General features: G+C 34.8%; 1 protein-coding gene across 6 annotated transcripts in view; it reads left to right on the plus strand.

The window, feature by feature from the left end:
- Positions 1-25,165, plus strand: part of DIAPH2 (diaphanous related formin 2) — a 953,825-nt gene that overhangs the window by 250,893 nt on the left and 677,767 nt on the right. For all 6 annotated transcript variants that reach the window (XM_036919628.2, XM_057495928.1, XM_036919627.2 and 3 more), the window contains 2 exons: positions 22,026-22,100; positions 22,186-22,255. In XM_036919628.2, coding sequence (XP_036775523.2) covers positions 22,026-22,100; positions 22,186-22,255 — 145 coding nt within the window. The remainder of the gene's footprint in view (positions 1-22,025; positions 22,101-22,185; positions 22,256-25,165) is intronic.

Here is a 25,165-nt window from a genome sequence, read left to right on the forward strand (position 1 = left end):
AATTAGTGGTGATGGGATATGTGTCGACATCTCATGGTCAGATAGGTTCTAGAAGTGCAGTGTAGTATTTTCCCCTCTTGTGAACTCACAGTGAATATTAGCATTGTTTCTAAAAAAGCATTTAGAAGTCCTGTAGGAACAAAACTTGTTTAATTTTATTAACCCAGAACTTCTAAATTGTTTTTATAAAAACACTTCTTCCTTAGAAATTGCCTATAATCATTACATAGAATAAAGCATACATTCTATTTCCACTAGATTTAAACCCACCAACAACCGTAAGACTTAATCTAACTCTTCCCTCCTTCCGAATCTCCCTCACACAAACGAACACAGCAAACAGCTAGTCTTCCTACTACACAGGAACAAATAAACAAGAGCAATGAAACAACAAAATCAGTAAAGGAGGAAGCCAATGTAATCATAAACCCAAAAATGAGAATACTTTGTATAATAAGGAAATTATACAGAAAACAAAGAAAAATAGTCTATAGAAGGATGAATCTCTTTGAATGCATAGTGTCTTATATAACAGTAAAAGAATCCTTGAAGTTTTAAGCAGGAATCATTTAATATTATTGTTTTAGTTTCCTAGGGCTTCCATAACAATTACCAAAATCTGGATGACTTTAAAACAAAGGAAACCTATTCTCGTACAGTTCAGGTGGCCAGAAGTCTGATACCAAAATGTTGGCAGGGAGGTCTACCTAAGCTCTAGGGAGGATTTTTTCCTTGCTTCTTCCAGCTACTGGCATTGCTTGGCTTGTGGCAGCATAACTCCAGTCTCTGCCTCTGAAGTCACATGGCCTTCTCTGTGTCTCAGGTGTCTTTTCTGTCTATTTTAAGGACACTCTAGTTGGCTTTAGGGTACACTCTAATTCAATCCCAGTATGATGTCATTGCCATCCTTTCCTTATTTATATGTACAAAGACCCTAATTCCAAGGTCATTTGTTTGGAATGGATGCTATCAACCCACTACGATCATGCAAATGACAATTATTCTTAAACCACTGAAATTAACAAAATGAAGCTAAATCCTATCTAGGTAAAAACATTAACTAGAAGATCTGAAAAAGCCGAACCATGTACTGCTTACAGAACTGTCCTTATGTAGAGTAGAGCTATTATCATTAATGCAATTAAATTTTGATGACTTTCTTCCCTTTATAAAGAAAAATTTTCTGTGGCATTAAATTCTGAGAATGAATGTATTATATAATTAAGTCACATTAGAATGTCAGTCAGGAGGTCTGATTTCTAGTCCTAGATTTCTCACTTTCTGTGACTAGTCCAATCAGTGACTTCTTTGGCCCTTGATTTTTCCATATGTAAATGAGACTGGGAACTTCCAGCTCTAAACTTCTATATTCTAGGTTCCTTTTTGCTTAGTTTTAATCCTATTACATTTGCTATTAGAACTAGATTGGTATTTAGAAGTGCTTTTTTTTAAAATGGAAGTATAGTCGATACACAATATTATATTGGCCTCAACCATACAACACAGTGATTCAACAGTTACACACATCATTAAATGCTCACCTCAACTAGTACAGCCACTATCTGCTACTACTTCTTTATCCATTCATCTATTGATGGACACTTTGATTGCTTCCATATCTTGACTATTATAAATAATGTAGCAATAAACACAGGGGTGCCTATGTCTTTTTGAATCTGAGATTTTCTGTTCTTTGGGTAAATTCCTAGAAGTGGGGTTACTGGGTTGTATGCTTTTTCTATTTTTAGTTTTTTGAGGAACCTCTATACTGCTTTCCACAGTGGCTGCACCAATTTACCTTCCCACCAACAGCACACAAGGGTTCTCTTTTTTTACATCCTTGCCAATACTTGTTATTTCTTTTCATTTGGATAGTGGTCATTCTAACTGTCATGAGGTGATATCTCATTGTGGTTTTGATTTGTATTTCCCTGATGATTAGCAGTGTGGAGCATTTTTTCATGTGCTTGTGGCCATCTGAATTTCTTCATTGGAGAAGTATCTGTTCATATCCTCCACCCATTTTTTTAATTGGGTTATTTGCTTTTTGGGTGTTGAGGTGTATGAGCTCTTTATATATTTTGTATGTGAATCCTTTATCAGGTAATTCACTTATGCACACATACTGTACTGTAGGTTACATTTTTGTTTTGTTGATGGTGTCCTTTGCTGTACAGAAGCTTCTTAGTTTGATGTAGTCCCACTTCATCTTTGCTTTTGTTTCTCTTGCCTGAGGAGATGTGTACAGAAAAAAACCCCTCATGCTTATTCTCAAGAGCTTTTTGCCTGTGTTTTCATCTAAGCATTTTATGGTTTCTTGTCTTATATTTAGGTCCTTAATCTATTTGAGTTTACCTTCTTGTATGGTGTTAGGGAGTAACTCAGTTTCATTCTCTTGCATGTAGCTGTCCAGTTTTGCCAACACCAGATATTGAAAAGACTGTCTTTTCCCCATTGTATATTCATGGCTACTTTATCATACATTAATTGACCACATATGTATGGGTTTATATCTTGGCTCTCTGTTGTGTTTCATTGATCTGTGGGTCTGTTCTTATTCCAGTACCGCACTGTTTTTTGAGTATTGTAGCTTTGTAGTATAGCTTGAAGTCAGGGAGCATAATACCCCCAGCTTTGTTCTTCTTACTCAAAATTGCTTTGGCTATCTGGGGTCTTTGGTGGTTCCATATAAATTTTAGGGTTATTTGCTCTAGTTCATTGAAAAATGTCGTTGGTGTTTTGATAGGGATTGAATTGAATCTGTAAATTGCTTTTGCCAGGGTGGTCATATTTGGCAATATTAATTCTTCCTATGCATGAGCATGGGGTAGATTTCCATTTATTTGTGTCATCTTTAATTTCTCTCATCAGTGTCTTCTAGTTTTCAGAGTGTAGGTCTTTCACCTGCTTGATTAGGTATATTCCTAGGTATTTAATTCTTTTTGGTGCAATTGTAAATGGATTTTTTTCCTGATTTCTCTTTCTGCTAGTTTGTTGTTAGTATATAGGAATGCAACAGATACATCCTGAAACATTGCTGAATCCAATTATTAGTTCTAATGGTTTTTTGATGGAGTCTACAGTTTTCTATGTATAGTATGGTATCATCTGCAAATAGAGTTTAACTTCTTCCTTACCAATATGGATGCTTTTTATCTCTTCATTTTGTCTGATTGCTATGGCTAGGACTTCCATTACATTGTGGAATAGAAGTGGAGAGAGTGTGCATCCTTGTCTTATTCCTGATCTTAGAGGAAAAGCTTTTAGCTTTTTCATCAGGGATATTGGTATATAATTTTATTTTTTTGTATTGTCTTAGATTTTGGAATTAGAGTGATGTTGGCTTTGTAGAATGAGTTTGGAAGTATACCCTCCTTTTTTGTTTTTTGGAATACTTTAAGGATAGATATTAGCTCTTATTTAAATGCTTGGTAGAATTTAGCCATCTGGTCTTGGAGTTTGGTTTGTTGGGAATTTTTTGACTACCAGTTCAATTTCATTACTGTTAATTGGTCTGTTCAGATTTTCTGTTTCTTCCTGAATCAGTCTTGGAAGGTTATATTTTTCTAGCAATTTGTTCATTTCTTGTAGTTTGTCCAGTTTATTGGCATATAATTTTTCATAGAATTCTCTAATAATTTCTTATTATTCAAGCAGTCTTGGCTTTGCTACTCTACCCTTTTCAATGTGGTCTTCAGGTCACTTTCAGTGTTAGCTGTATTTGCTGTAGTTGCTTCCTTGTGAATACTTGGGAGGAGTTTTCCTCCTTGCCTTCCTACTATGCCATCTTTTCCTAGAAGTGATTTTAAAGAGTGAGAAAAATGTTCCCCCCATAGGACTGAAAGATTTCCTAGCATTTCATTATTTTCTTGCATTTATAAATATTATATTCTACCAACTCCAGACAGGTATTGTAATTTCCTGTAAATTATTGAAAAAAGCAGTTCCTAAATTTCTGTTACATACCTATGATGTTCATTAGAATCTGGGCTTTGCCCTGTCATGGCTGATTTCCTTCCTTTCCACAGTTTCAACTGATTTCTTTTTGTTCAGCCCCTAGTAAAATAAATATATAAACACATACACACTAATAACTTTACTAAACATTCTCAAAGCATAGTCATTTCAGAATAGTAAATGGAGCCATAAATTTCAAATTTGTATGGTATTTAATCACTCAGATGGTAAAGGCTCTGAGAAAGTCATTTCATTATATTTTTTTCTGCTATAGGCAAATATATAAAAATCCCTTTTATAAACCGTCATTAACTGGCCATATCCAAAATCACTCCCTTACTCTATAGTCACTCAATATTTACTGTAAAAGTTCACCTGAACCTACTTATTCTTTATAATAGTTTCATGCATGTATGTCTGCTATTCTCATTTAGATTTTAGACTCCTCTGGGGAAGTGACCCTCTTGCTCTCTTATTTGTTTCATGGTGGCTGGTATGTGTAATTTATATACAATAATGTGTGATTTGATGTGGGTATTGACCCACCATCAATAACAACCTATGCTTCTTCAGTAGTGAGAATGAATTTGCATTAATCTGGCAATATTTTCTGGCCGTGCATTTTTTAGATGTAATCAGAGGAAAAGAATGTAGCTGACTTCCTCCACATAGAAATGAAATCTATTGGTTTGATTTGAACCATATTTATAAGCTACATACAACATAGTGTGCTGTATGCAATGGTCTTTTTATGGTTGCATGGTGAATTAATGCAACTGAATGTTTACAATTCTATTTAACAGCCTTAACATCCATGAGTTTTGACTGTATAATAAACCCCAATCTCCCATCACAAATTGCATTAGACTTTGCACATACCATTGTCTGTGTCTTTAGAATAAGAACTTAGTTATTTACAGATTTTTGTTCATACTCCTTTGCTAAAGTTTATGAAAGGAAGCAGTACGTGCTGAGGAATGACCAATGAGTTCGGACAACTTTATTCACAGTCAAACCATTACAGGATGTGTAGGTATTTGAATATACATTTTATAAAGACCCAAAGAAATGTGTAGCAATAAATCATTGTCACAAAGGTTTTTCAGCACATGGCAAAAACAGGAAATACTGGTTTGAACAATAGTATGAGAGAGTTGTGATTGCACAGAATTCTTTTCAGAGTTTTTGAAATTGCCTTACAGCTTGAGGTGTATGTTACCCCACTATGAAACTGTTTTCTGTGTTTTGTTTGGAAACCTAGTTGTCTGCCTAACTCAAGGCATAGGGTCTGTTCACTTTCCATGATGATAGCTTCTCAACCAATGTTTTCAACCAGATGAAAATGGATACATCTTTTAGAGTTTATATATGTGTAGCTACTTGCGTTACCTCTGGAGTATTTGTTTTTACTTTATATTTTCTACCTTCCCTTAGATTTAAAAATATTTTTCTAGTGTACTTGCAAATGAGCATTTTAACATGATCATCAAAATGAAAATAGCTGACTCTTGATAGTGATACAAATTAAGAATAGAAAGCATCTTTGGAATTCTGGGTATTAATAACTATTAAAGAGTCTGTATTAAACTTACTAAAAACTTGGCAAAGCAATCAACACTACTTAGAAAGTTAATATAAAGGTAGGCACAGATCAATACTCTTAGAACATTTTACATTGGACTCCCTGTGAAAGACGGAATAATGAAGACAATTTTTTATGATGCAGAAATGTGAACAGGACTTAAAATTGTGAGCACATCTCATAAGGCAGCATTATGAGCAGTATTACAAAAACAGGGTTGTTTAATATTGGTATTTTAAATTTGTTTGCTCTAACTTTTAAATGCAGAGTCATTTTAGAAGATCCTAGTACATTTTTACATAGAATAGAAAATAGTAAATTCAGTGCAGTTATGTCAATTTCTATGCTCTCTTTTAAGCTCTTGGTCAGCTAAAAGTTTGAATTGACAGCCACCATGTCCAAGCTCATTTAATTAAGTGGGTACTGTTGAATTTTTTAATCATATAGTATTAGCTTCAAAACACAATTTTAACTTGAGGATCCAATATAAAACTCCTAATAGAAGCAAACTGGAGCTATTTTTTTTTTTTAAAGAAAAATATAGGAATAGCAAAAACTGACTCAAATTTCTGAAGTATTGCTTTAGTATGAGACAGAGGCATTAAGAAAGAATAAATGATGGCTCTTATGTTGGCATTTATTTTATTATTACATGACATGTGAAGGTTCACCAGGACAGTGCATTTTTTCATTTAAATTATGTGTTTTTAATTAGAAAATCAATGTATATGTATAATAGTTATCTAAAATAGCTGAAACTTACAACTGTACGTGTAGTTATAAAGGTATATAAACTCTAGCAACAGTGTCTAGGCACACTAATGGATTTGTTAATATAAAGCTAACTTCCTTACATTTTAAACCATGCATTTTATTGCATTTTCTGTATATTCAAAATAAGTCTTGGGAAAAACTGCTTATAAATATGTGTCATGTTAAGTATTTTGATTTATGTGAATTTAACTAATGATCTTAGACACATACTAGAGCTTTATATACTTCTTTTATTATTATGGGACTATTACTAAAGCAATTACAGCTTTCAATAAAAGATACAGATATCCCACTACCATCAAGATGAGAGTGAAAATACAAGCTCCAAGTAAACAAGGAGGGAAGGTGGGACTTTCAAAAATAGGACAGTGCCAAGTAATGATTTGAGTATAAAATAGTTCCAATTTTCCTTGTAGCCAAGGGGAAAAAAAGAATACTGAGAGACATAGCTATTATCTGATGAATGGCAGTGCATCTATTTCCCAGGAAGGACATTCTTCCTAATTCTGAACTCAGAGAATTTTATTCTGTGATTCTTTAAATGAGTAATACTGAACCACACAGTAGAGTGAGTCTTTGATAGTTTTCCATAAAGTACAGAGGCTTTCTATAAATGTATTTCCTACATGGGGGACTTGAGTTAAAAAAAAATCAAGGTCATGATGTTTCTACAAAGACTCAGAGTAATAGTACTGGTATGCAGCTTCCCAGTAATCTAACCTGCTACTGAGGTGTACTTGAGAAATATCCCTCCCGCTCTCTCCCTGGAATACCTATCATCTCAGCTGGGGTTTTGATAGGAGCTGGATAGCTGACAATTCACAATTAAGATGCCTGCTTGCACCTGTAGTGCAGGTGCTCTGTGGTTGATTGAAAGAAGATCTGTGTGCTCTAGATAACAGTGTTTGCTCTATGACCCCAGCTGCTCGACTGGTGTTAGATAATGGACAGCTAATTTGGGGAGATTTCCCACCTGGTCAGCAAAGCTATAGGTGTATAGCCTTTCAGATCAGGTATTTTAAACCTGCAAATCTTCTGTTGAGATGGAATGCTTGAAGGCAGAATATAGAACGCTGTATAATGTTATAGAGTACTTTGAAAAACTAAATCAGCTCCAGGTGAGATAGCTTTGTGGTCTGCCATATGAATATGAATCTCAAGCCTTCATATGCTCAGACTCAACCCACTCATAATTGTTAGGTGTGTTCTGTACCACCCAGTGCTACTGAAAATTTGTAGATTGGGTCCAATTCTATTTTGGAGGCTACTGCCTGAGCACTGAGTACTGCTCTAGGTTTTTTATGGGGCAAGGCTATATTGTACCATAGCACTCTTGACGAAACTTCTAAAAGAGGTTCCTGGAGATCATTTTTTAAGATGGTACATTAGTCAAAAAGTGTTGAAGACCAAGTACTAAACTGGAGTGTTAAGTGTATTTTTTAAAAGGTAGAGTTATTATAAATTTCCATATGTGAATTAGTACTTGTCAAAGAATAAGAATACCCTGAAATGGATCTGGCACTAAAACTATATTAAACATTAATGCATTTTTCTATGATACAGAAAATGCTTAAGAATTTTGTAGTGTTGTTGAGGTCAGCATCATGATTAGCATTTAAAATGGAAAAATATTTTAAGTATAAGTGGTATAGGACATTGACCTGGGGATGTTTATTCTCTGATCTTATGACATATTTTGTACCTTAAAAGAACTTCTCTGTCAGTTTACTATTCATCATTACTTTCTCCCAGGAATAGATGCAGGATGTGGTGTGCTGAGTTGTTATTATGCAGGCTTTTCATTAATTTTGGCTTGTGTTATTATTTTTGTATTGTTTATGAGTAATAATGATTTTACATGTTGAAATCATGTATCTTAATTTGCTGATGACAGTAGTTTGATGCAAGCATTCACGTTAATGTATTTCTCAACTCTTTCAAATGATCTTTGAAAACTGAAATACTAAAAGTTAAAGACAGCTAAAGAGAAGTTAATTTCAAGGGGCAAGAACAAATTATATATATGCATATTGATTTTTCAAATATGTGGCTGGAAATTTCTGAAACATAATGATATGAGGGATGCTTGGTAAATATGAATTATCAAATAGTAGAGATATAAGCACCCTACTAGACACAATTCTGTGGAGTCTATATATAATCATGATGCTGGACTTTTTAGTTTGTGAACTCACAACAAATTTGAGATCACATAATACTAGTCAACTACTTTTGATGGTCTACAGAAGTATAATCCTCTATATATTCTTTGTCTTAGAGAGATCATCCACCATTCAAGGTTTTGGCCCTGATCCTGTGTATATGATTTGCAGTTATCTTTGACACTCCTTGTACATCACATTTGCCCATTTTCTTATTTGCAGTATCACTGGCATAGTTTTTACATTTCCATTGTTAATAATCTAGTTTGGGCCTCATTTCATTTGGAGACATGAATTGATAGAGGAACTGATTGGTCCAGCAAAAAGAATCCACTGGATTTATTAACAATTCAGAATAGCCAGAGTAAGTGAGGCAAGGCACAAAGGGATAGAGAAGTTAAGGAAGTTAGCAGGAAGTGTTGGAGTGGAAAGAGTTTTACTTGGCCTTTTAGGGTCCCTGACTGGGTCTGGAAATTAAACTGACAAAGATTAACATGAGAAAAACATACAGATTTTACTGAATATTTGCACGCATGTGGGAGACTTCACAAGAGAATGAAGACCCAAACAAGTGAACTGAGCAGGAAGTGTTTGTACTTTTTAGACAAAAAACAACAAATTTGTGAAGAAATGACAAGACAAAGGGGTTTGAGCAAGGGGTAGTAAATGGTGAAGTAACTAGGAAAATAAGCGTTAGTTTAACAAGCGTTGTTTATACAGCTTTCTAGGCCCCTAAATTCCCTGTCTGCAGTGGTAAGAACGTCTTCCTTCCTCCTGGTCCAGGAAGTGTACCTTTTACATGGGAGATCTATCTCCTGCTTTCAGGGAAGAAGGGTGGGCAGGGGAATGAGGTCAGAGTGACTTTCTTGTTTTTGCCCTTTTCTCAAATTTCTTCAGCTTAAGATATTCAGTATGTCAGGGTGTCACATTTTGGGGATAGTATGTCCCTGAACCCCATCAGAAGCTACCTTGAAATGGCTGACTACCTCATTCCTGCTGGGTAAGGAAGCAATTAAAGCTAATAACCTTAGACTGTTATTCCCGAATTAAAGTCAAATGGATGCCTTTTTTCCACATGCTTCCTAATACTGGTATTCTGTGTCAGGTCAAATATCACCTAACAATTGCTACTTTTTTGAAGTGGATGTTTCCAGATCTGTACATCATTGGTATGTCTGTAGTCCACAGTAATGTATTGCAGTATGATAGGGCTCTGCATCTATGCTGAACAAATAATTGTTTTATTTTTGGTATATGGGAAGCAGACATAAAGTATATTCTTGGGTATCTCCAGTATTTTTATTATTAAAAAATTTTTTTAAAATTTTGGTATCATTAATCTACAATTACATGAGGAACATTATGTTTACTAGACTCCCCCCTTCACCAAGTCCCCCCCCCACACTGCATTAGTCACTGTCCATCAGTGTAGTAAGATGCTGTAAAATCACTATTTGTCTTCTCTGTGTTGCACAGCCCTCCCCGTGCCACCCCCTACATTATACATGCTAATCGTAAGGCCCCCTTTCTTCTTCCTCCCCTTCTCCCTCCCTTCCCACCCATTCTCCCCAGCCCCTTTCCCTTTGGTAACTGTTAGTCCTTTCTTGGGTTCTGTGATTCTGTTGCTGTTTTGTTGCTTCAGTTTTTCCTTTGTTCTTTTAGTCCACGTATGAGTGAAATCATTTGGTACTTGTCTTTCTCTGCCTGGCTTATTTCACTGAGCATAATACCCTCTAGCTCCATCCATGTTGTTGCAAATGGTAGTATTTGTTTCCTTCTTATGGCTGAATAATATTCCATTGTGTATATGTACCACATCTTCTTTATCCATTCACCTACTGATGGACACTTAGGTTGCTTCCATTTCTTGGCTATTGTAAATAGTGCTGCGATAAACATAGGGGTGCATCTGTCTTTTTTCAAACTGGGCTGCTGCATTCTTAGGGTAAATTCCTAGAAGTGGAATTCCTGGGTCAAATGGTATTTCTATTTTGAGCTTTTTGAGTAACCTCCATACTGCTTTCCACAATGGTTGAACTAATTTACATTCCCACCAGCAGTGTAGGAGGGTTCCCCTTTCTCCACAACCTCACCAACATTTGTTGTTGTTTGTCTTTTGGATGGTGGTGATCCTTACTGGTGTGAGGTGATATCTCATTGTGGTTTTAATTTGCATTTCTCTGATGACTAGCCATGTGGAGCATCTTTTCATGTGCCTGTTGGCCATCTGAATTTCTTCTTTGGAGAAGTGTCTGTTCAGCTCCTCTGCCCATTTTTTAATTGGATTATTTGCTTTTTCTTTGTTGAGGTGTGGGGGCTCTTTATATATTTTGGATGTGAACCCTTTATCGGATCTGTCATTTATGAATATATTCTCCCATACTGTAGGATGCCTTTTTGTTCTATTGGTGGTGTCCTTTGCTGTACAGAAGCTTTTCAGCTTGATATAGTCCCACTTGTTCATTTTTGCTTTTGTTTCCCTTGCCCGGGGAGATATGTTCATGAAGAAGTCGCTCATGTTTATGTCCAAGAGATTTTTGCCTATGTTTTTTTCTAAGAGTTTTATGGTTTCATGGCTTACATTCAGGTCTTTGATCCATTTCGAATTTACTTTTGTGTATGGGGTTAGACAATGATCCAGTTTCATTCTCTTACATGTAGCTGTCCAGTTTTGCCAACACCAGCTGTTGAAGAGGCTCTCATTTCCCCATTGTGTGTCCATGGCTCCTTTATTGTATATTAATTGACCATATATGTTTGGGTTAATGTCTGGAGTCTCAATTCTGTTCCACTGGTCTGTGGGTCTGTTCTTGTGCCAGTACCAAATTGTCTTGATTAGTGTGGCTTTGTAGTAGAGCTTGATGTTGGGGAGCGAGATCTCCCCTGCTTTATTCTTCCTTCTCAGGATTGCTTAGGCTATTCAGGGTCTTAGGTGGTTCCATATGAATTTTTGAATTATTAGTTCCAGTTCACTGAAGAATGCTTTTGGTAATTTGATAGGGATTGCATTGAATCTGTAGATTGCTTTGGGCAGGATGGCCATTTTGAGAATATTAATTCTTCCTAGCCAAGAGCATGGGATGAGTTTCCATTTGTTAGTGTCCTCTTTAATTTCTCGTAAGAGTGTCTTATAGTTTTCAGGGTATAGGTTTTTCACTTCCTTGGTTAGGTTTATTCCTAGGTATTTTATTCTTTTTGATGCAATTATGAATGGAATTGTTTCCCTGATTTCACTTTCTATTAGTTCATTGTTAGTGTATAGGATCCAGTGTTTTTATTATGTAAAGTTTCCCCTGCCTTGATGAGAGAATCCATAATAAATAATTTTTTTAAAAGCTGATTGGTATTGGTTTCACTTCTGAATATACATGTTGATGGTATTTTTATAAAATTTAACTTTTATCCAATATTCATTCATGAAAGGAAGATAACCAAATAGCTCATAACATAATTGGTGATTTTTATGTTGTTGGTAATGTAGTTGAATGGGAGGGTATGTAAGTATTGAGGACTGCTGGATTCCAATCAAGGTTTTGCCATTAACAAGCTCTGTGACCTAAGATAAGTCACAAATCCTTTAGTTTTTTCATCTGTAAAACGAAGGAGTAAATATGGGATCACTTATTTTGATTTCACAACCAGTAAAGCTACTTTTATCAGTGTGTATCCCTTTAGGGAGATTTGTTTGTAAATGAAGACAAAATCATGTTAAATTGTTAGTGCTGGTTTTGGTTTTTAACTGTTCCAGTTGAAAAGAAAGTTCTTGCAATTTTGAAGAAGGCCAAAGTTACTTCAGCAATGAGAACATTACGCTTTCTTTAAAAAACATTTATATGTTCTGACTTATCAAGTGTAAATGTGCGTCTTTTAGGAGTAGCCATGTTACTAGGTTTTTCTGAAATTGAGTACAAGCCAGGTTGAATATAGTAGAAGGCTAATGTCTCTTTCTTAGGAACTTCATACTACATTTTAGTCCTTTGAAACTTTTGTCTGTATGTCATGAATATGTTTATTGTTATTGGGTTGCCATTGTTGCTTTAGATGGTGTATATCACTGAGGAAAAGAAAAATAATGAGACATGTTTGACTTAATATTTCTTAGATAAGCCTCAACAATTCTCAAGTTATTCGATGTGGGGTTATTAAAGGTTTTGACTATTCATCATTCAATGATTGTTTTGAAAAAATTTATTAAAGTTGAATATATTAAGGTATTTAACCATGTTTAAGAGTGCATGTATGTGCATTCAGATACACACATAATTTCCATAGTATCTTTCCGTGTTTTAGGAGGAAAGGGTTTTAAATTATTATATAAAAACAAACCAGAAAAGACCAGAACAGTTACCATTATAGATCATACTCTGAAACAGTTAAACATTTGGACTTGTTGGGATTTTTTGACATCACAGTGAGGACTCAAAGAAATAGTTCTTTCTGGTTTGGTTGCCTGTACTAAAAATATGTGTGAACATTAAATTTTTTGATCTTTGTCAACATAGCTATAAACCATGTTGTTAAACATCTACAGCTGTAATAATGGCAAAAATAATAATAATAAACATGTTCATGACATACAGATAAAACCTTTATAGGACTAAAATGCAGAATGAAGTTCCTAAGAAAGAGATAGTATATGTTTTTAATACTATGTCTTTAATTATGTTTTAAGAACTGCAGCTGGTAGGTGAGGAGGACTGTTGCATTTCTGTTGTTCAGTCATCAAATAGCTGTTACCCTTCAACTCTCCTTACCCCTGTTACTGTGAAAGAAAATTCATTTAACTTGTCTGCTGCCTACCTGAATCAGACAGTATATGCAGAGTAGTTCAGAAAAAGAGAAATGTGCTGGTGATATGTGCTGTTTTCCTTGCATTCAAAGAACTTCTTACCTTAGAACAGATAAACTTGATGTCAGCTCTGTTTCATTGCCAGGGTTTACAGATTAGGAATGTGATTTCTTGGAATAAGTTCATTTGAACAAAATTCCACTGAACTAAAAGAAATTGGATGTCCTGTGGAGTGCATGATAGAATTTTAACTGTATTACTTAGCTTAGGAAAATAAACCAATACATTTTTCTAGTAGAATTAGAATTTTATTGTATGTTTGACTGGTTATATCACTAAGAAATGACTTTAGTAAATGTCCTAACATAATTATATTCACAATTTCAAACACATGACGATAACTTAAAATATGACTAGCTTTTGCTTGAATATGTGGAATGCTCTTTCCCCTTGCTTCCCTTCTATTTACTATAGACTGAAGACTCAATTTTCATTTTCATTCACATTTTTTTGCAAATTTTGTTTTCATCATTACTACATGATAAGATCTCTTGTACTTTTCTAAAAATGATTTTTAAAGGAGGATGAGGAGGAAAATATTCTTTGTTCTGTAATCTGTTGGACATTTTAACAGATTTGGAATTAAGCCATTTTGACTGTCTCCAGAGTAATTTTGAGAGCTTAAGAAATTGATCTTAATAAACAAGGAACTTTTGTCCTTTGAGAGAGAATTTTGACTTGCCTTCAGTAGATTTTTATATGTGACTCAAATGTTTACAATTTGTTGCAAATATGGAACAGGAATTTGTTTTTATATAACACAAACAACTAGAAAGAGCATACATTTTCTCCTCTGTGAGGATTTAAAAAATGTGTGAGTAGCATGAAACAGAGCAGGAGCTTTCCAGTGAGACATGACAGGGAAAGGAAATGCAGGCAGATAAAACCCTCTTAAGTGAATATCAGAGAATAGAGAGAAAGACAAAATGTCTTCTCTGGTGTTTTCTAAGGAAATTGTGATCTATCTCAACACTGAAGTCAAAATCACTGAGAGACAGAGCTGGAAAATTGAAATACTCAACCTTTGAATCAGGTGAAATAAATAGTGAGTGTCATGCTTCATAAGGTATGTGCACAAATGTCTGGAAATGGCAGTGTTACATCTAATAGGTACTTTAAATTGGACTGAGATAGTTCATGCATTAATCTACCATGATGAATAGTGTCCAAGGAAATTCAAATGCCCAAGGCTACTGTGTTTACTTTCATCTAGACAAACCTGAGTAGATAGCATATGTTTTTATTGGACTAAGACCAAGGCAGTCATAGCATATACAAATCCATATTGTTTTTAACATTTTAGTTTTTAATGGGTGTATATATTGATGGTGGAATTATCCATGAAGTTGATTTTGTTGATCAAAATAGCCTTTAAAAAGACTGAAAATACTTATATTTCTTGGCTACTGTCTGGAGATAATTGATCCATGGATTGCGTGTATGATACTGTTTGTGTTGGGTTGTACATTGGTTTTGATCACCTGGGGCTTTGCATATAAGTAAGGTTTGGTTTTAATTGTAATAAAAAACATCACATTGGAAACACTGGTATTAAAAGAAGATGTTCCTGGTATTAAAATGGGTAAATTCCATTTATAGTCATCTTTAAAGTCTCCTCAACCCTTTGGATTAGTTGTTTCATATGTTATACTTTTACCAACTTTCTGAATTCCCCCAGGAAACTCTGAACTATCATTCATTTTATTTGATGTTCCAGTGATTTGGGTTGTACTATGAGATTACACATGGGAATAGAACACCATTAGAGAAAAAAAATAATGTCTTTTGTACAGAACACATAACCGTCTATACTACTAGCCTTTAGCACTGCACAGACGATGATGAAGGGATGACATGACTAATATTGCACTCCTGCACTGGAGACCAATTGCCTTCTGAGCTTATAGGGCTCAGGACAGAACTTTCTAACTTCAGCTTTAACTCTTTTGAAAGAGACATGTATCTGGACAATCAAATCATAAATGTACATGTAGTCTGTTTTTCCCATTGTGTCCATATTGTGTAGAGTGTACTGAACTCATCCATCCACTAAATCTTTGATTCCGAGTCATATTTACATGAGCTGTATCTACATAATTCAGAGTCTGAATGTCCAATTTATGGATGAAAGGTTGAAGTTTTGGGAAACTGTGGAGGTTTTCCTTTACATGTATGTGTGAGGGACCAGAATATCATTCCCTTGTACAGTAGGTACATTTATAGAGTTTTCCTTACTTTTTTGTGCCCTGGAGAGCTAGAGAGGTGAGAATCTTACTTTCTCATGGATTAAGTCCTCTGATAACTTTACTTTAATTAAATATGAAATTTTCTTTCCTTTGATCATGCTGAACAGTATAAGAGGGCCCTTTCAAAATAATGACCTCAGATGTCCTCAAAGCTTGGGATAGAATTCTGTTTTAAAACCTTAATATATTTTGATATAATTCTGTCTGTCAGGATGATGCATAAACTATAAATAGATTCACTCTCTACACCCCATTCTCCCCCACCATTGTAATTTCCATGTCTATCCCAATATGAATTGTTTAGCACTAGAGTGAGAAATAAATATACGCAGAGTTGAATAGTAACAAGTTAAGACATATGAAGTAATATGAGTACCAAATACTTAAATTATGAAATCTTTTTAGAAAAATAAATCAGCTGAAAAAGTCTAGTGTCTGTTTAGATTCTTATATATCTTCCATGTTAGTTAAAATGCTTATCTATAAATGAATGATGAAATGCTATCAAGTGTTAATATCATTGAAAAGGAGTCTTTAATTTATGCCTAAAATTTGTACTGTATTTTGGACTAGAAGATTCAAAGAACATTCAAGTTTTTGGTTTTCACTTTTTTAAAAAAGTATCTTAATACAAGATTCACTGTGCTGTTTCACATGCATTATTTCATTTAATAGTCATAAAGACCTTATGGGGTGTAGGTACTATTTTCATCCCTATTGTGAAGATGAGAAAACAAGCTCAAAGAGTTTAAGTAACTGATCAAAAATCAGACATCTAGAATATGGTAGAGATTGGGTTGGAAACTAGATTGGTCTTTTTCAAAAGCTCATGCATTTAACCATGACATTTGTGGTCTCAGCATACTCCATAGATGAGTGGTGGGATATTTTCCTGACCTTTGAATAAACTTGGGAAAAGGGCTTTAATTTTTAAATTGCTGAGTGATGAACCAGACTTTGGACTCTAGCCAAGCCTTTTATACCTAAGGTCAGAAAATACTGTTTCACTGTGGGTCAGTCCTTTTGTTACCTGTATAATCTTCCTGCCTTTTTCAGTCTTCAGATTTAATCCTGGCCTCTTTCCCACTTATAAATTAATTGTCCTGACTGATCTTTCTATTGCTTTTGTTTGGGTGGTTCATTTGTTCCACCTGGTCCCTTGACAAGTGATGGCCACAAACATCACCTTGGATGTGAAGCATGTCGAAACAACATTTCAATTTAGGTAATTTGATGACTTAAAATTGTCAGTATGTTAATACCTAAAAAGTGAAATTGTGGACAATATAGCCTGCGTGCGCGCGCGCGCACACACACACACACACACACACACACTCACACACACAGTATAAGCTACATTCTGGCCCTATTTTTTCCAATAAGTTAGTTGCCGTACCTAAATCTGATTGGAAGTTTTAGTCTTCAGATAGCTTTCCTTAATGGTATTTGCTAGATTTCTTATGAAGCAAAAATCATATGAAGACTTTAAAAGACATTAAAAACATGCTTTGAAAAGCACCTATCACACCTAAAGAAATGAAGGAGCTTTTAAATAATGCAGAGCATATGTTTATGTCTCTAGGCTTAGATATATAGATATAAGCTGAAGGAAATTCTGGAAGAGTCACTGATTTGTCTTCAGTGAGATATTGGTGGAGCCATTAGCCAGGTATCATAGTAAAGAATGTCCTGGTTCTGTTAGTAATTTCTAATGATATGATTGAAATCAACATGGGCTTTACAGGCAGACCTGAGTGTGAGTTCTAGAACTGATACTTGTTGAGTGATGTTTGGCAAGTTATTTATCTACTTTGCTTCTCAGTTTCTTTATTTGAAAACAGTTTTCAGAATGGCTAACATTAAAAAGATTGGCAGTATAAAGTGTTGAGAAGAATTTGGAGCAATTGGAGCTGTTTTACTTTGCGGAAGGGATGCCAAATGGTAGAATTACTTTGTAAAACAGTTTTTTAAAAAGTTAAACATATACTTGCAGTAAGACCCAGCAATTCCACCTCTAGTTATTTTCCCAAGAGAAATGAAGCACATGCTTATACAAATACTTACATGTGAGTATTTACAGCAGCTTTATTCATAATCATTAAAACCTGGAAATAACCCAGATATTCATCAACTGATGAATGAATAAACTAATGGTGGTATATCTATACAATAAAAAAGAATAGAATACCGATAAATGCAACAAAATGGTTAAATATCATAATATTTGTGCTAAGTGAAAGAAGCCAGATGCAAAAACCTACATACTGTATGATTCCATTTCTAATGTCATACTGGAGAAAGCAAAACTATAGGAAAACCAGCCAGGTAGGTGTTGCCAAGGGACTGGGAGTAGGGAAAGAGATTGACTGCAAAGGGGAATGAGGCAATATTTTGGACTGATGGAAATGTTCTATATCTTTCTATATCTTGTTGGTTGGTGTTGGAGGTTGCATAACTATACATTTGTCAAAATGATAAGTTTTACTGTATGTAAATCATATCTCAGTAAAAAAAGAACAAAAACTCATAGGTTTCAGAGTGGTTCTGTAGATTATAAGAGATCATTGTCCTTCCCCATTTTTTTCTTCTGTGTGGTCCTTCATTACCCTCTGGTGCATCTTTATCTCTTATAAACTGAGAATCCATAATAAATTGCAATTTCTCATTTCATGGCTGCGATACTACAAAACATTTCCTCCTTTATTTTCAGTCTCTGAGTCAGATTTTAAATCAAGTCAACAACTGTTTAAGACTTCTAGATATTCCAGTTATTACTGAATAACTCAGAGCTTTTATATACTCTGGAAAATATACCAAAATAGACTTGCTTTGATTGGATTCGTGGTCTCTGACCTTTGGCAGTAGGAATGCACAGTATGTTGGGAGGATACCTAAAACATTCTTGACTTTTGAGCTTGAGTCCTGCCTGAGAACGGCTCTCTCCACTTATCAGCAAACCATTGTTCTGTGCCAGTGGTTCTCAAACTTGAGTAAGCATCAGAATCACCTAGGTGAGTAGTTAAAACACAAGTTGCTGGGCCCCACTCCCAGTTACAGATTGAGTAGTTCTGGAATGAGGCCCCACAATCTGTATTTTTAACAAGTTGCAAGATGATGTTCATGTGCAGGTTTAGGACACACACTTTTAGAACCACTAATTAATGCTTACTTCTGCTATTGCAGCATCAAAATTCCTGCTACGTGCAATAGGCAACATTTTGTTTTTAAACTGCTTCATCATTTCATGGCACGTTTGTATTGGCTAAAATCTATCTATGTATCTATGTATCTATCTATGTATCTATCTATGTATCCATGTATCTATGTATCTATCTATGTATCTATCTATGTATCCATGTATCTATGTATCTATCTATGTATCTGTCTATCTATCTATCTATCTCTCTATCTATCTATCTATCTATCTCTCTATCTATCTATCTATCTATCTATCTATCTATCTATCTATCTATCTATCTATCTATCTATCTATCTATCTATCTACCATCCATCCATCCATCCATCCATCCATCTCCATCCACCCATCCATCCATCATCCATCCATCCATCCATCCATCTATCTAGAAAATAGTAAGCGTCTGGGTAGAGGCTACAAAGTGTTTGATGCCTGAAAGACAGAAAAATGTTACTGGCAAGAGGAAAAAGAAAAAAGGTATGTGTAGATGCACCCCTTCCTTTTAACCTCTTGATGTCGTCATGCTATATCAGAATTATTTTATCCCCCTAGCAGCAGGTTCCTTTTGGACTCCCATTTTCTCTACTTTAAAAGTTCTGAGGATTCTTAACAGGCCTCTTCTGCCCGCTGGCCTAAAATATTCTCTATTAAGACTTTCACTGCCTAGTTCATAAATAGGCCCTGCCTCCTCACACTTGAGTTTTATGATTATATCCTATTTTTTTTCTGACCGATAGTAATTTTCACTGAATGAAACTACAGTACCATAAACTGCAAAATTTGAAGCAGTCTGGTATGTATGGGTGACTGATTTCAAGTGAACAAATGAAATCATGCTCTTGCATCAAACACTTCCTTAGGCCAAGAAAGAACTAACCCTAATAATTTTAATAGCATTAGGTATGCAGAGAATATAAGTAAAACTCAGAATCTTAAAAACAATTTGTAAGTGTTAAATTTAAGGAAATCATGGTTTATTTTATCTTCTCAAATGCCAAAGCAAATACCAAGAGCTGCATATGTGAATTTGTTCAGGATTCCTATTATTTTAAGGTTGCTGTAGGGTATATTGTGCTGTAATGATATCTGCTGATTTCTCTCTGTGATTGATTAAATACAGTATGTTATGCTTAGAGCTGATGCCCTTTTATACTTCCGCCACCACCCCTCTGATTATTGAGAGTCTTTAGAGAAAATTGCTCATTGTACTGGTTGATTACATGCCTCGATTGAATAGTAGCTTGCTGCCAATTATCATTACAATGCCATATTGATTTTTTCTCATTTCCACTATGGAAATTAAAGCAGAATTTGTTTAAAATGAGTTTCCATATATATTGTGGATGTGATTAGTTCTGAATATTTGAGCTGTTTTTTAATATATTTTTCTTCAGTGATGAAAGAATATCATCAGTGACAAACGTACTGATATTCTCTTAGAAATTTAGGTCTTTACTTTGTTGATAAGCTTTACCTTAGGTAGGTGGATATGAGGCATAGTTGAAAGACTGTGGAGTAGAAATATAATCATGATTTAAATATGTAGAATATAGGTTTTAATTATTGCTTCACAGGAGTCTGTTATATATATTAACTTATAGTTGTGACGTCCTTGGGCAATAATAGACTGCTGATTCTCTTAACCACATAACCCAGTAAATTTAATAAAATTTGAATTAGCAAATATTTATTTGGCCTTGACTATATGTAAGCCACTCTGCTAAGCATTACAGGAGACAGAAAGATGAATGAGATAATATAAATGTCTGGAGAATTTATAATCTAGAAATGTGGGTATGACACATGTAGCAAGCATCATAATGGCAAGCAGTAAGAGATAAAGGTACATGGGAGTTCAAAGGAGAAAGGGCTCATATTTTCCTGGAGGACTTATGGGGAAGAAACATTAATGGAGGAATGGATGGTCAGTTTGAGCCTTGAAGGGTTTGGAGAGATGGAGCTGGTGTGACTTTCTGGGAAGAAAGAGAATTTGTCTGATTTGTATTGGAACACGTGGTTTAAGGCCTGAGGCTGGAGGAGTATGTTGAGGCTAGATTAGAATGTTGGTCCGAGGGGCTAGAAATGTGTTAGGTAGTCCAGAGGAAATTTTTGGACAGAAGACTATGGTTATGTACAATCTAATCCAACATTCTGTAAAATGAATAGAAGAATGAGGCTGCAGAGACTGTAGTTGGGAGGCTCCTGGCACATTAAAAGAAAGGTAACTAGGATTAAACTAAAATGTTATCAGAGGGAATGGAAAGGAGGGAGGGGGCATGAGTAGAAGATATTCTAGAAGTATAATATTCATGACTAGATGACAGAAAGTTAAGTACTATGTGTTTGTGATCAGTCTTCCAATCTTGTACCACACATGGGACTTAATCTTTTGCTGTTCTTCTAATAAGCCTGTTTATTTAGCTGTAGCCACACAGGTCTCCTCACATTCCCTGGAATATTCCAAGCACCCTAACTGCCACCTTAGTACCCTGTTTGCCCTTATTCTCTCTACTGGGAAAGTCCTTACTTCCTGCAAGGCTCTACTCAAATACCACCTTATCAAACAATCTTTCCCTGATCACACATTAAATAATAACATCCTGGCACTCCTTGATTCATCTACTGAGATTGACTTTTCTTCATAGCATCAAAGTACTGACATTGTATTATGTAGTTATTTATTTGTTTATCATCTGTCTCCCTCTTTCTAGATGGTAAGCTACATGAGGGTAAGGGCTTAGATTTGTTGCCTGTTGTATCTTTGTGACCTAGAGCATGCCTGGTACTTAGTGGGCACTCAGTAAGTATTTGTTGGGTTAATGAGCAGAGTAAATGCAAGGCGAAAGAAATGGGGGATCAAAAATTATGCCAATATTTAAAGTCTGAAGGACTTGAAGGATAGTGGTGTTATAAACAGCATGGGAGAGTGGGAGAGGATTTTGATTTTAGGGAACAGAGGCAGTGGGGAAGGTACAGATGGCTTGTGAGTTCAGGCTTAAGTATTTGATTCTGGGTGCAACAAGAAGGTAGTGCTATGGAATGGGCAACTCCAGATGGGAAGAGAAGGTTAGGACTGAGGTAAAGATCTTTGAGTCATCCTCAAAGAGTCACTGCATGAAGCAATGAGAATGGAGAAAAGAATGAAAAGTGATATAAATACAAGACTATCAGATATGAAAGTAAAAATTTAATTTTGGATATTTAATATTTTAAATAAATAAACTTACTTATACGTTTTTTGTTGTTGTTTATTTCATAGCTGGGTTAACAACTTTGGCCATGAAGGTCTTGGACTCTTATTGGATGTGCTGGAAAAGCTTCTGGACAAGAAACAGTAAGAATAAACACGAAAAAAAATTACAAAAAGGGAAAACTTTTAAGCACAACAACATAATGTATTTTTATTTTCTTTTATTCAGGCAAGAAAATATTGACAAGAAGAATCAGCATAAACTTATTCAGTGCCTCAAAGCATTTATGAATAATAAGGTAAGTAGTATTTATTTCTGCCTCTGTCACAAAAGGTGACAACTTGTCCAACAGTCTGAAAGTATGAAACAGAAAAAATAGTGTGTTCTCATTCAGTTTACAAAGGGTCTTTGTGATACAAATCATCATACGTTTCTTTTAAATGTTACTTAAAATATATTCGCTTCACAAAATACTTCCTGCTAGGTTTTTGTAATCATGCAAACATGCAAGTCTTGTTCCCAAATTAGACAGTACCTTTTTTCTTTTATGGTAGTAAAATTTAAGTGTGATATATTGAATATTATTTCCTTATAGAGTGTTTTTATTCCGTTGAAAAGGAAAATTCAAAGCTATGCTTTGACTTGTTTGCTAAGCGCATCATAAGGTTAAGATTTTCTTTTATGTTCAATTACTATCAGGAGGTAACATACATAAAAGACATTTCTAGAAAATAGTGAGGATTTTTTGTATATGTATGATACCAGTTGCATTATAAGAGACTGAATTCTAGACAAAAGTTTTCTTCTAAAAATAGTCTTTGCTCAGGTTATGAAGTTATAGTCACTTTTTCTATAAATTGTTACTGTTTTAGAAATGATTTGCTCTATATTCCTGTAGGTAGAATGTCACTGACTGATTCACTAATAACATAATTCCCCATACATGGTGTTTTAGTAATCTCAAAATATATGAGAAATAAATAATTATAGCAATAACCAAAACTTGCCAAATATAAAGCTATTAATGTAATATAAATATACAGCTATTAATAACCAATGCAATAAGATTGTCTGTTTAAGCAATCTGTAACCATCTTCCGTAAGCATATGGGATTATATATAAATATATGTATTTCATACACACATGTATCAGCAAATAATTTTTTGTCATATGGAATGGATGCTTGCTAGCTGACATGAGACTCCTGTATAGAATATAAACTAATTGTGTTGCTCCTGGAAGTTTATTCCAGAAAGATTTCGATCAGTACTAGTATAGAATTGCTCAACATCTGTTTCCTAAGTCTTTGGCAGCAGTTATGCATAACCTGATGGCTAACGAGAAAGCACTTAATGAACATTGCATCTCCACAGCTCAAGATAGATCTCTTTCTGCAATTGAGGGAGACAAATAATAGACAATACGGTACTAGAAATCAGGAGATACAGTTCATGCTTTGTCACTAAGTTGAGTGGTCCTTGGAAAGTCACTGGGCCTCTCTAGCTGTCAGTACCTTCATCTGTAAAATTAGCTATAGGACCTTTTACTCTAAATTCTCATTGACTCATGTTGTCTCCTCTCACAGCTTCCCAGGATACTAAGTAACTGTAATCAGGATAGTTACTAGAGAAAGTCATATTAGTGAGATTTCCTGTAGAACCTTTTCCCATAAGACGTAAGTTGATAGGTCAATACATAATTACTTATTACTTAAGAAGTTGGCAGTTTTGAAGAACACGATGGCTTGACTTAAGATTAAACTTTAGTTAGGGTATGTTAATGTATTGAACATACGTGCTCAGAACATGAATAAATGGTTGATCTCTTAAGTTACAGTGGTGTCAAATAATAGGCATAAGTTACACATTCAAGATAAAAATATAGTAATATATCCATTTCATGTTGTAATAAATTGTCATAATCAAGCATGAAACTTTCATCTAAATGACTTAAACATCAAGTTTTTTGGCCCAAGGAGTTTACATACTTCAAAAACTCTTTTCCCTTATACAATGCATGTAGTAATAGGATCATAAAAAGCAATCCATTGGTGCTTAACTTCTATTGCTGTAATATTGCTCTGATGTTTAGATGCATGGCTTTCCATCATTTCTTATACCTTCATTTTTATTTTCAGTCCCTACATATTAGAAACTACTTTTAAACAAAAAATGGAAATTTGAAAATTTAAGTGGCATCACTCTCAGTCTCATTAATTTTTAAAGCTGTTATTTTAAGTTTGGTAATTGCATGGCAATCATCTATCTTAATTTTATCCATATATTTTTCATTTATTTTCCTTACTATTCCTTATCTACTAGCCACTTTTATACATATCTCTCTTGTTTTCTTAGCTTTTTTTCTTTTTAATCTTTTTTGTCTCCTTTTGTGTGTGTTTGTTGTCTCTTATGTTCCCTTAATTATGAGCTATGGTAAAGTCACATTTAAGGGCTTTTGTTCTGTTCCTCTCCCCTCACCCCCTTGAATTCCTTGGAAGTTAAGTTAGGAACCATGAAAATATTCATGTATTAGTGCTTAACTAAAGGTTAACTTGCAATGGCAATTTTGCTCCAATGAAATGTTGTCAGATTTCACCATTAGACGGTAAAAAGAAGCAAACACACTTTATAAGAAATCTGAGAAGTACTTTGTGGGAGAAAGATCAAAGAAAATATTACCTTCTTAATGTAGCAAAAAGCCAAGTTTTCTTTAACATTTCTTTACCTATTCATTCTTTCAATGTACATGCGCATGCATATTCAAGCCTAGAAAATAAGTGAAAACGGTATCGTCTCTGCTTACCTGACTGTGACACTTACTAAAACCGAGGCACCATTTCTTTGGGTTCATAGCTTCTGTCATGCAGCACAGCTGCCCAAAAGGGGGAGGATGAGGGAGAAAAGGTATGGGAAAATCCATACAGAGGTTTATTGCTTCTTACTGGCATATAGTATACAAAAGAGCTTTTCAACGTTATATCCTCTTTGTTCAACTTGATTTTCCACACAAACATATTGGAGAATTTAACCATGAATTCCAGACATCTCCAAGGAGACTCAATGACATAAGTAGAATTACTTTAGAAAATCCTATCAGTATGTGCTTTACTTGTTCTTTGCTGAGGAAATACTGACTGTTCCCATATTTCTTCCAAATCTTTAGGGAGGCTAACGGAGATCATATCTGATCAAGGGGAAAAAACTCTGA

The sequence above is a fragment of the Manis pentadactyla genome, chromosome X (assembly GCF_030020395.1).
Source record: "Manis pentadactyla isolate mManPen7 chromosome X, mManPen7.hap1, whole genome shotgun sequence".
Lineage (NCBI taxonomy): Eukaryota > Metazoa > Chordata > Mammalia > Pholidota > Manidae > Manis > Manis pentadactyla.